The following is a 12,758-nucleotide window of genomic DNA, read 5'->3' as shown; positions in this document are numbered from 1 at the left end:
ATCATGCCTCTGCCTGTGGGTGTCATGCTTGTAACTGTCAGCCTTGCAATGCCTCATGGGACTTGTAGTTTCGCAACAGCTGGAGGGCCGCCAGTTTGAGACCCCTGGTCTACATGCTTGGAAAGATCAATTTGTAAATTAAAAGAAAACTGGCTAAAAGTCGGAATTCAAAGATTAGTGGTTAATGACTCTTACTCTGAATGGTCTAAGGTTATCAGTGGTGTACCCCAAGGTTCAGTGCTGGGACCCTTACTTTTTTAAATCTTTATAAATGATATAGGGTCTGGGATTAAAAGCAACATTTCTGTCTTTGCAGATGACACTAAGCTATACAGTGGAATAACGTCCTTACAGTCTCCAACTTACAAGCCGACATCAATGCACTGTTTAATTGGGCAACTAAATGCCAAATGAGGTTTACTGTTGATAAATGTAAAGTTATGCACTTGGGGGCTAAGAATATGCATGTATCATACATACTAGGGGAAGTACAACTGGGGGAAACAAATGGTGGAGAAGGATCTGTGGGGTTTTTGGTAGATCATAAGCTCAATACAGATACTCCTCGTTTAACGACTTACCTGTTTAATGACCACTCGGATTTACAAAACCAGCTCTGCCCACTGAAACAACGCATTATAAATAATTGTATTGTACAGTACAGTATGTTTGTGTTCTGTACTTATGCAAATTAAAAAGCTATTGAGCTGGAGTTTTGTGTTTAGACCTTTTTTTATTCACAATACAGTACAGTAGTTAAGAATGCTTAAAATATGGATTACTTGTGGCTCCTCGTTTAACAACCTGGTCATTAAGTGAGGAGTACCTGTAATAGCATGCAATGCCAAGCTGCGGTTTTCAAAGCGAGCAAAGTCCTTTCTTGTATTCAGAGAGGTATGGACTCCAGAGAGATATCATTTTGCCCCTGTACAAATCATTAGTAAGACCTCATCTGGAATATGCAGTTCAGTTTTGGGCACCAGTTCTCAAAAAGGATATTGGGGAACTGGAGAAAGTGCAGAGAAGAGCAATCAAACTGATAAGAGCAATGGAGGAGCTGAGCTATGAGGAAAGATTAGAGGAACTGAATCTATTCCCTCTTGAGAAGAGAAGATTAAGGGGGGATATGATCAACATGTACAAATACATGTGTATATGGGATTGTATTGAATTTTATTTTTTTTTGGTTGAACTAGATGGACTTGGGTCTTTTTTCAACCTGACTATGTAACCATCTATAAAATAAAGAGAAAATAAAGGGATATATCCCCTGATGCTGAAACCTAGCAAATCCACTAGTTAAGACAGCTGGGCACAACCCCTTCCTTAGAGAGCAGGGAGGAAAGGCAATTGTGCAGGGGCCGCAACTTTACCCTAACCTTACCTCACCCCAAGCTCCTATGGCCCCTCGTTTTTGGGGAAAAAAAAAATGAATCTCCAAATACTCTTTACACCAGGTATTGTGTCTAATGTACAGTGGAAATAGTGCCTTACCACACCATAATACAGTGCCTTGCAAAAGTATTCACCCCCTTGGCCTTTTACCCATTTTGTTACATTACAGCCTTTAGTTCAATGTTTTTTTAATCTGAATTATATGTGATGGATCAGAACACAATAGTCTAAGTTGGTGAAGTAACATTAGAAAACTATATACAAAAAACTATTTTTCAGAAATAAAAAAGTGGTAATTGGCATATGCGCATGTATTCACCCCCTTAGTTATGAAGCCCATAAAAAGCTCTGGTACAAACCAATTACCTTCAGAAGTCACATAATTAGTGAAATGATGTCCACCCGTGTGCAATCTAAGTGTCACATGATCTATCATTATATATACCTAAGAAAGAGGCACCACTAACCAAACACTGCCATGAAGACCAAGGAACTCTCCAAACAAGTAAGGGAGAATGTTGTTGAGAAGTACAAGTCTGGGTTAGGTTATAAAAAAAATATCCAAATCTTCGATGATCCCTAGGAGCACCATCAAGTCTATAATAACCAAAAGGAGGGCATTAAATCAGAGAGGCAGCACAGAGACCTAAGGTAACCCTGTAGGAGCTACAGAATTCCACAGCAGAGACTGGAGTATCTGTACATAGGACAACAATAAGCCGTACGCTCCATAGAGTTGGGCTTTATGGCAGAGTGGCCAGAAGAAAGCCATTACTTTCAGTAAAAAACAAAATGGCACGTTTTGAGATTGCGAAAAGGCATGTGGGAGACTCCCAAAATGTAAGGAGGAAGGTGCTCTGGTCTGATGAGACTAAAATGTAACTTGTTGGCCATCAAAGAAAATGCTATGTCTGGCGCAAACCCAACACATCACATCACCCAGAGAACACCATCCCCACAGTGAAACATGATGGTGGCAACATCATGCTGTGGGGATGTTTTTCAGCAGTCAGGACTGGGAAACTGGTCAGAGTCGAGGGAAAGATGGATGGTGCTAAATACAGGGATTTTCTTGAGCAAAACCTGTAGCACTCTGTGTGTGATTTGAGGCTAGGACGGAGGTTCACCTTCTAAGCAGGACAATGACTCCAAAACACACTGCTAAAGCAACACTTGAGTGGTTTAAGGGGGAACATGTAAATGTGTTGGAATGGCCTAGTCAAAGCTCAAACCTCAATCCAATAGAAAATCTGTGGTCAGACTTAAAGATTGCTGTTCACAAGCGCAAACCATCCAACCTGAAGGGGCTGGAGCAGTTTTGCAAGGAGGAATGGGCAAAAATCACAGTGGTAAGATGTGGCAAGCTCATAGAGACTTATCCAAAGCGACTGGGAGCTGTGATAGCCGCAAAAGGTGGCTCTACAAAGAATTGACTTTAGGGGGTTGAATAGTTATGCACATTGAATTTTTCTGTTATTTTGTCCTATTTGTTGTTTGCTTCACAATAAAAAAAAAAAAATCTTCAAAGTTGTGGGCATGTTCTGTAAATTAAATGATGGAAATCCTCAAACAATCCATGTTAATTCCAGGTTGTGAGGCAACAAAACACGTAAAAAGCCAAGGGGGGTGAATACTTTTGCAAGGCACTGTAAACTACACTCTAAACAGGGCATCTTGATTCCTGTACTGCATACAAGCCACAAATTCTCTGTAATCTTCACTAATCACCCAATCGTCATCTCCACTGGGCTAGGCACCCGAATACGTCCAATTTACTCTCCAAAGAAGACTTTTTAACCTTTTATTTTGTATTCTTTATTTAATGATGCACAAAGGATAACAACGGAAAATGAATATCGATCAGCTTACACATCAGTTAACAGCAGAACAAACAGAGCAGAAACAAATTATCACAGAGAATTGGGGTCTGATGATGCAGAATTCGGGTCCGATGAAAGCCTGAAGAGCCTGACAAGGGAGTCACTGAAAAAACTACTGCTTAACTAATAAACATTGACAGAATAGTTGCAATATAGAACCCCAGTTAAGAGGTCTGAAAGAGCCCGGGTGTTACAATACTCAATAACACAATTCAACAACAGGTAATAAGCCTTGGCGTAGTGCATCAACATTTTTCTGTTTGTAAGGGGGTTTAAAAAGGGGTGCATGGAGAACACAGAAGGAAGGAGACGTGGGAAATGAGAGAGGGGAAAAAAAAAAGAAAGGGGGGGTTGGGGTAAAGGATGGTGGCCGTGGAGGTTGCGATTAGGGCTATAGTGATGGCAGCCACCCTGGTCGGTTAGGTGCTCAAAGTAGTTCACAGATACTGTGGATATGCATCAGAGAAAAATTACTGATTCCGAAAAAAACAACCACCTTTTTACTTGGACTCTCTGGGGCTTTGGGGGCCATAAGCAGGTTACAAAATCTATTTGAAATATATTAAACATATAGGGGATGAGTACAGCGCTGCTACAAAGATGTTGAAAAATAATATTTACACAATAAGCAGCTAACACACCTCTAAGACAAAGAAGTAAAAAATCAACAAGTATATATATAGTGTAGCGCTATGTGTATGAGTAGATAGGAATGAAATGTTAGAATCGAGCCATCTTGCAATGGCCAGAAAACAAACAAAAAATTTGTTTAGAAAAAGTGACTTAATGAAAAAATTAATTGCACTAATACAAAATCATATAAAGCATAATAGAAATACACCAGTGAAAAAGTGAAAACAGGATCAAAATATAAATCAACCATAAATAAAGTCCATATGAATAAGATGTGTCCTTGATGAAAATCAAAAACCACCACCAACAGTCTCTGAGGATTAGCTGATGAGGACAACAACAGGGTGTCACTGGTGGGTGAGACGGAGAAACACCAAATCCAATGTGACGTCTATGTGTGTGTCAAAACCACCACCATAACATCTGAGGAGGCTTACCAGACGCAAAGGACTTGAAAAGACATACGTCTTACAAGTCACAAAAAGCTTGTTTAACCACGAGGCTAGCAGGATGAAAACATCGGGTATCCAAAACTTCAATTAGAGGGGAGGGAGGGTCTGTCGACAGCTTCAACCATCCAGACGTATCAGCAGACCAACCGGATGTGTGATTGGAACCATGAGAGAAAGAAGACTCACATGGCGTGATATCGTTTTAAAAGGCATGCATTTATTAAAACAGTAAAAAAGAAACACTCACATGGTATACGATCGTAAACAGCTTAAATGGTATCAAACGCGGTGATCATAGGAGGTCCACCCAACATGTTTCGGCTGATCAGCCTTCATCTGGGGTGTGGACCCCCCTATTTCACCGCTATTTAAAGTAGAAATGACCCCCACTGGGAGTGTCACAACCCCGGAAGTGACCAAATGATGTCACTTCCGGTTCTCAAATATGTATATATAAACTTTATGTAATGTGTTTTTTTAAAAACAATAATCGCGGTATATATATCACTAATCTACACCATCGGGGTCACAAGTGAGTATAAACTTAAAACTTAAAAGAATGCTGATATTGTAGCCGGACAATCCGGAAGTATTTAGAGTGGAAATCCAAGCCTCCTTCTCAGCATGGCCAGATTCCATAGGACGGAGCGTCATCTCGCTCCGCCCCCTCTAATCGGCCGGGTATTGAGGACGTGCGCAGTAGCGGAAATCATAAAGAGGAAGTCCGCCGCCGCACCAAGCCTCGTTTTGAACAGTGAATCCTACGGGTTGGGGCACTATACTCCGCCCCCTGGTGTCGCCTTGATAGCTCTTGTCGAGAGTGTGGCCGCACCCAGAGTCCGCCCACATCTCTGCTCAAATAAAACAAAGCCAAGCCTCTCATTTACAACGTCGTATGAACTTCCTGTATAGAGAGCCGTGATTGGACGGAGAAAACCGGAAATAAATCCCAGCGCTCTGGCAATAAATGACAGTGTCAGCAAAGGTGGTAAAAAAGGGAAATGATAAAAACCTATGCCATGAGTCAAAAAATATGTTTAGCAGAAGTCCAAAAATGCTAATAAAGTGTCGAGTGAAGGCAAACCTTAACAGGGGCTGATTAATAAGATAGTGACACTACCAATGAAGGACATCCCACATAACTTATACAATGCATATGGAGAAACCAACAATAAAAACCTGTATAAAAGGTAACATTTGCCATATGGGAACTAAATCCACAAATAAGTGAGGGGTTGATGTTAAAGTCACAGTAACGAGTAACTATAAATAATATTAAGGGTATTAATTCCCAATGATACAAGGTTTAATATAAAATGAATGAAGACGACTGAAAATAAAGACGACTGAAAATAAAAAATTTTGAAAGAAGAGTCACAAATATGATAACTATGCCTGATTGATAAATGAATTGATGTCCCACTCCACGTTAATACCTTGCGGGAAGTGGGAACCCAATTCATAAATCCAGTAAGTCTCCAACCTGGAGAGCCCCCTAAGTGTTGACCCCCCCCGCCAGGGGGCCACATATTTATCAATGATAAGGAACTGTGTGCCCTTGGGGTTTCGATCATGGAACTCCCTATAGTGACGGGGCACAGCGTGTTTCGTACTACCTGCCTTAATTAAATTAATATGCTCAGAAACTCGCGTGGTAAAGGACCTAATCGTCCGTCCCACATACTGCTTGCCACAGGGGCAAGTCAAAAGATAGACTACCCCCATCATGGCACATGTGCAAAACTGTTTTATTTTGTGGGTACGACCGTTTACCCTAGAAGAAAAAGTGTAACTAGTGCGTCTCCCGCTGATATTAAACTGGCAAACTAAGCATTTTTTACAAGGGTGGAACCCAATCAGATTATGAAAAAAGGAAGGTTTAGTTGGAGGGTTGACCACATTGGGTGCCAACTTGTTACGGAGGGATGGAGCTCCTCTAAAGACTAGCTTAGGAGTATAGGCACCCCCCTGTATCTACATACAACAGGTATTCCCCTTTGCAGGAACATCATAATGAAAACATCTATCCATTTCCGAATGTCGGATATGGTTCATCTCCCTATAAACAACCCTACTCTGGACCACGGACCTCTCGGGGTTTTTACGAGGACCACCTAAACAAAAAAAGGGGTCCAGAAACAAGAGAGGGTCCAGAGGAGGGAGGAGGGTTCAGAAACGAAAAAAGGCAAAGGACCTAATATGTCAAGGGGTTTTTAACCTCAGTGACACGATCCTTACCAATGAAGAAAAGATTATCCTAAACAAAGGTCTTAAGTTCGCCCCCCCACGTAAATTGAACAAGTTCGATACCTTTATCGACGTTCAAAAGTTCATCAGGAAGATTCATGTCCAGAGATATATTATTTCTAATCCCTCCAGGAATATGGCCAGAGCGGCAACGTCTGGTACAGTTCATTCGGGCTTATAGGGAGTTCCATGATCGAAACCCCAAGGGCACACAGTTCCTTATCATTGATAAATATGTGGCCCCCTGGCGGGGGGGGTCAACACTTAGGGGGCTCTCCAGGTTGGAGACTTACTGGATTTATGAATTGGGTTCCCACTTCCCGCAAGGTATTAACGTGGAGTGGGACATCAATTCATTTATCAATCAGGCATAGTTATCATATTTGTGACTCTTCTTTCAAAATTTTTTATTTTCAGTCGTCTTTATTTTCAGTCGTCTTCATTCATTTTATATTAAACCTTGTATCATTGGGAATTAATACCCTTAATATTATTTATAGTTACTCGTTACTGTGACTTTAACATCAACCCCTCACTTATTTGTGGATTTAGTTCCCATATGGCAAATGTTACCTTTTATACAGGTTTTTATTGTTGGTTTCTCCATATGCATTGTATAAGTTATGTGGGATGTCCTTCATTGGTAGTGTCACTATCTTATTAATCAGCCCCTGTTAAGGTTTGCCTTCACTCGACACTTTATTAGCATTTTTGGACTTCTGCTAAACATATTTTTTGACTCATGGCATAGGTTTTTATCATTTCCCTTTTTTACCACCTTTGCTGACACTGTCATTTATTGCCAGAGCGCTGGGATTTATTTCCGGTTTTCTCCGTCCAATCACGGCTCTCTATACAGGAAGTTCATACGACGTTGTAAATGAGAGGCTTGGCTTTGTTTTATTTGAGCAGAGATGTGGGCGGACTCTGGGTGCGGCCACACTCTCGACAAGAGCTATCAAGGCGACACCAGGGGGCGGAGTATAGTGCCCCAACCCGTAGGATTCACTGTTCAAAACGAGGCTTGGTGCGGCGGCGGACTTCCTCTTTATGATTTCCGCTACTGCGCACGTCCTCAATACCCGGCCGATTAGAGGGGGCGGAGCGAGATGACGCTCCGTCCTATGGAATCTGGCCATGCTGAGAAGGAGGCTTGGATTTCCACTCTAAATACTTCCGGATTGTCCGGCTACAATATCAGCATTCTTTTAAGTTTTAAGTTTATACTCACTTGTGACCCCGATGGTGTAGATTAGTGATATATATACCGCGATTATTGTTTTAAAAAAACACATTACATAAAGTTTATATATACATATTTGAGAACCGGAAGTGACATCATTTGGTCACTTCCGGGGTTGTGACACTCCCAGTGGGGGTCATTTCTACTTTAAATAGCGGTGAAATAGGGGGGTCCACACCCCAGATGAAGGCTGATCAGCCGAAACATGTTGGGTGGACCTCCTATGATCACCGCGTTTGATACCATTTAAGCTGTTTACGATCGTATACCATGTGAGTGTTTCTTTTTTACTGTTTTAATAAATGCATGCCTTTTAAAACGATATCACGCCATGTGAGTCTTCTTTCTCTCATGGTTCCAATCACACATCCGGTTGGTCTGCTGATACGTCTGGATGGTTGAAGCTGTCGACAGACCCTCCCTCCCCTCTAATTGAAGTTTTGGATACCCGATGTTTTCATCCTGCTAGCCTCGTGGTTAAACAAGCTTTTTGTGACTTGTAAGACGTATGTCTTTTCAAGTCCTTTGCGTCTGGTAAGCCTCCTCAGATGTTATGGTGGTGGTTTTGACACACACATAGACGTCACATTGGATTTGGTGTTTCTCCGTCTCACCCACCAGTGACACCCTGTTGTTGTCCTCATCAGCTAATCCTCAGAGACTGTTGGTGGTGGTTTTTGATTTTCATCAAGGACACATCTTATTCATATGGACTTTATTTATGGTTGATTTATATTTTGATCCTGTTTTCACTTTTTCACTGGTGTATTTCTATTATGCTTTATATGATTTTGTATTAGTGCAATTAATTTTTTCATTAAGTCACTTTTTCTAAACAAATTTTTTGTTTGTTTTCTGGCCATTGCAAGATGGCTCGATTCTAACATTTCATTCCTATCTACTCATACACATAGCGCTACACTATATATATACTTGTAAATATATTAAACATGAAATACACTGGTGAATAAAATAGACTGCCACTATTTTACATATGTGCGAGTACTAGTAGTAAAGTCACATTTCCCCCACTCCACCCAATTGCCCATTTTTCCCCATAATGTTCATCCTTGCAACACTAAACAAAGTTTTCATCTTGATTAAAGGTAAAAATATTTCTCGCTATCCAGAATATTACAAAAAAAACAAAAACAAAAAAAAAAAAACAAAAAACGCTACAACCACCCTGACATACAAATTTGCTTTTTAGCAGAAAATTATTTGGATATGCTCACCTGCAACCTTCTGTATTTCCAGGTTCTTGTAGCTCTCACTGTTCACTACTACAGGACCACGCATGAGAGGTGGGAAAAATAGAGAGATGATGGAGGCATCAAACTTGGTGATGGGGATGCTCGAGGGAAAAGCAGCTTGTTCCAGCACCTCGGTTTCCAGTGTGGACCAGAAATCCTCCATGCTAACCTCATTGGTGGTGAGAAACTCAGGCCAGGTAAACTGTTGAGAAATGAAAATATTTCCTTCCTGTGATGATCACCAACATTAAGTGTATAGAGGAACCACAAAACTACACCCTCACATTATGTAGTCTTATCAGGTTATACAGTAAGGCTAGACTAACACCTAAAGTGGCTGTAAACCCTTTCCTTTAAATGATACACAGAGAAGAAACAAATCTCCCTACATACGTTTTACATGTATATCTGCTGTCTTTCTCTACATTCTTCGGAATGTCCGATCGGGTTAGAAATCTTTGTTTCTGTTTCAGCAGTGGGTGTGAAGTATTAGCATACACTGTGTGAGAGCTGATTGGAGGAAACACACTCCCCTCCGCTCCACATAGGCAGAGGAACAAAGGAACATGCAGAGCTGTACTGTGAATAGACAAACTCTCTGCTAATCTAGCTCTAGTTTCCCTCCCCGCCACAAATTTTCAGCTGCTGTTATATCGTTTGTCGGAGACCTTGTCAGAAGTGACTCTGCTGATAACAGATGAACAGAGCAGCAGAAAGACATGGCATTTAGAGCTTTGGAGAAAAATAAGTAAACACTATAGATATATGTGCTTAAGTCAAATTTCATAAATGGGGTTTACAACCACTTTAAGCCCCCATACCATTCCAAACTTACAGCTGCAAACTCTATTTTAGGTAGTCTTCAATAAAATAATATTTACTTCACTAAGCCTTAAATTTTAGGAAGGCTGGTTTGCATACATTTCACGGTAAAGTTTCTCTGGCCTGAAAATATTTAGAGGTTATGCCTTTTTTTGCATCAATAACACTTGGTTTTAATTTTTTCACAGCTGAGTTTGAATCTATAATAAATAATATTGATAAAAAGATCATGTAAACTGAATTCAGTACATAATAAAAATCCACTTGATGCCACTGCAATTTACCTCAATGTTCGTCAGTGTTAAGGTGTTTTCCACATTCCTTTGTGCGATCTCCACTTTTGGGGCTACTCCGCACACTCCACAGATCATATCATTATAGTCCCGGATGGTAAGACATTCAAATGCCCAGTATCCACTGCTCAGCAAATCCTGGACTGAAAGTAGCTCCTCTGGGCTCAGCATCTTCTCTGACAGAAGAAATGCACAGCAGAAGTTTAAGGAGGACAATTACGAAAGCACAATAAGCAAGGACACAAAGTTGTTCTAAAGGCAGAAGGTTTTTTACCTTAATGCATTCTGGGTGCAGCTCTCCCAGCCCCCTATTATACCTACCTGAGCCCCATCTCAATCTGGCGATGTGCATGAAAGCAGTTGCTCTCCCATGTCTCTCTTTCCTCATTGGCTCTCACAGCAACAGGAGTCATTGTGTCCTGCTGGTGCTGCCAAGCACAGCCAGAGAGCCAATGAGGACAGAGTGGGGGGAGAGGCCGAGCCAGGATCGTGGCTCAGGAGTGAGCCTTGCAACGGGGGGACTCAGCAGGGGAGAAGGGACAGGACAGCTGGTGGGGGACCAAAACAGAAGAGGAAGAGAGCTGCATTGTACAAAACCATTCCACAGAGCAGGCAAGTATAACAACATTAACATGTTTGTTATTTTGTTTTAATACAACCTTTAGGATGGGTTCACACTAGTGCGAATTGCATGCGGGTTTCCCTGCATCCAATTCGAATGACAGGAGATTGTGACCAGCTCTCTATGGAGCCGGTCTGCACATCCCTGGCGGCTGCGGAGCGAATTGCACAGGGGTCCTGTGCATCTTTGGCTCAGTTTCAGGTCCGAATTCAGGCAAAAATTTGGGCCCGACTCATCCCTGAAATAGAGAACAGGGACGCACCAGACCCCTTCTGTAAGCCGCATCGGTATTAGATGTGAACCTAGCCTTAGATTCACTTGAAAAGGGAACCAAAATAGCAAGAGAAATATAGAGGCTACCATTGCTGACCCTCTATTGAAAATGCCAGCTGGCTAGAAATACTGGAGGTTCTGTACAGTCATGGACCCAAAATAAGAATGTAGCTAGTGAAGTCAGAGGTAAGTCAGAACTCATTATCTGCATATTTATTTCAGGTCAGTGAATGAGAACTGAAGCATTTACTGTAAGTCAGTAGAGGTTTCCTTGAATAAAAAAATAAAAATACAAAAATTGATACTATATAAAAAAACAAAATTGGAGTAAGTATGCCCATATTTACTGCAAGACAACTACGCCTATGTTCACACTAGTGCTGCTGAATAATCACGTTTTTCAGTGCATTTTTGTATGCGTCTTTGATGCAGTTTCATGCATTTTTTTGCAGGAGGAGGAGACTAGATTTTATACACAGCAAAAGAATATGCGCTTGGTGCTCGACCTGCTCTGAGGCAGGCCAGGAGAAAATGAAAAATGTAAATGAGACGTTGGGCAGCTGCTCAATATAAAGATGGCGAACCAGGTGTTTATTTAAAATAGGTGAGCTGACCTTGGCAAATAAAATATATATGTTAAATAGTTTTACAAGGATTGACACATATTCCAATGTAAAATCACGAGAGCCTGGGAGGTGTGGTCAGAATCTAAATAGTTAAATATAAACTGACTAGGCTGCCTCCTCTCGTGGGCTGGGAACCTGATGGCTGTAATAAAAAAAAACAGGGAAGAGAAAGAGGGGCCCCAAAAAGCCATATAGGAGTAGTATGTATTTTTTTTAGCAGGGTAAAAAGAAAAGCAAATACAGCGCTCGATGAGAAATAGCATGTCACAGTATGCAAATACCGGGATTCCTCAAAAGGTAGGGGAGCGGAGAATCCACCACACAGAGAGGAAGTCATGAGGTCACATGACGAAAGCATCAGAAGGTAGAGCTTATGACATCATCACGCCCTAAAGTCCGGTAGCGGCCATTTTATATGTTTTTTTTCCATGGAAGTTTATCCTTGAGGGGGCAACTTGATTTTACTCGAATTGGCTTTTTATCTTGTGCGCTGGAGTTTAGTGCACCTGCTTTGTGAGTAGTCCTTTGTTTTCAGATTTTATTAAGATATTGGGTGTTTATGTACTACCCCATGAGAGTTCTTTTGTTCTTTCACACTTACTATATGGGCTGAATCCTGAGCCTTAGGATGGATAGATGATCTGCCAGAAGCGGTTTTGAAGTATACTACTCAGTCATTACTCAGTGTCTGGGAAAGCGTGTTAGACCTTACCTTAGTGTAGGTGATTTTTGGGAGGCAAGTGGCTGTAGTGATAGGTGGTGGGCACTGCGATGGAGCAATTATCGTTTCCATGTTAAAAGAATCACTTGTGGATGATTTAAATGATATCAAGAAATGAACATTATGAACCACTTTTGATTCCAGTTATTGTACAGACTTTACTATATATATTGATGAACTTTTCACTTATGATTTTTTTTTCTTGTATTTATTACAGTGATACACATGTTGTGCTGCACTTTTTTGGCATCATACACATAGAAGACTGCTGCAGGTGCAGGGAGTCACGCATAGAAGC

General features: G+C 41.2%; 1 protein-coding gene across 2 annotated transcripts in view; it reads right to left on the bottom strand.

The window, feature by feature from the left end:
* Positions 1-12,758, bottom strand: part of HMGXB3 (HMG-box containing 3) — a 106,925-nt gene that overhangs the window by 20,086 nt on the left and 74,081 nt on the right. For both annotated transcript variants that reach the window (XM_073621076.1, XM_073621077.1), the window contains 2 exons: positions 10,210-10,394; positions 9,086-9,305 (listed from right to left, as the gene is read on the bottom strand). In XM_073621076.1, coding sequence (XP_073477177.1) covers positions 9,086-9,305; positions 10,210-10,394 — 405 coding nt within the window. The remainder of the gene's footprint in view (positions 1-9,085; positions 9,306-10,209; positions 10,395-12,758) is intronic.

The sequence above is a fragment of the Aquarana catesbeiana genome, linkage group LG03, assembly GCF_042186555.1.
Source record: "Aquarana catesbeiana isolate 2022-GZ linkage group LG03, ASM4218655v1, whole genome shotgun sequence".
In the NCBI taxonomy this organism is placed as follows: domain Eukaryota; kingdom Metazoa; phylum Chordata; class Amphibia; order Anura; family Ranidae; genus Aquarana; species Aquarana catesbeiana.
The sequence above is the reverse complement of the archived record's forward strand: the minus strand, read 5'-3'. Positions and strand labels throughout refer to the sequence as shown.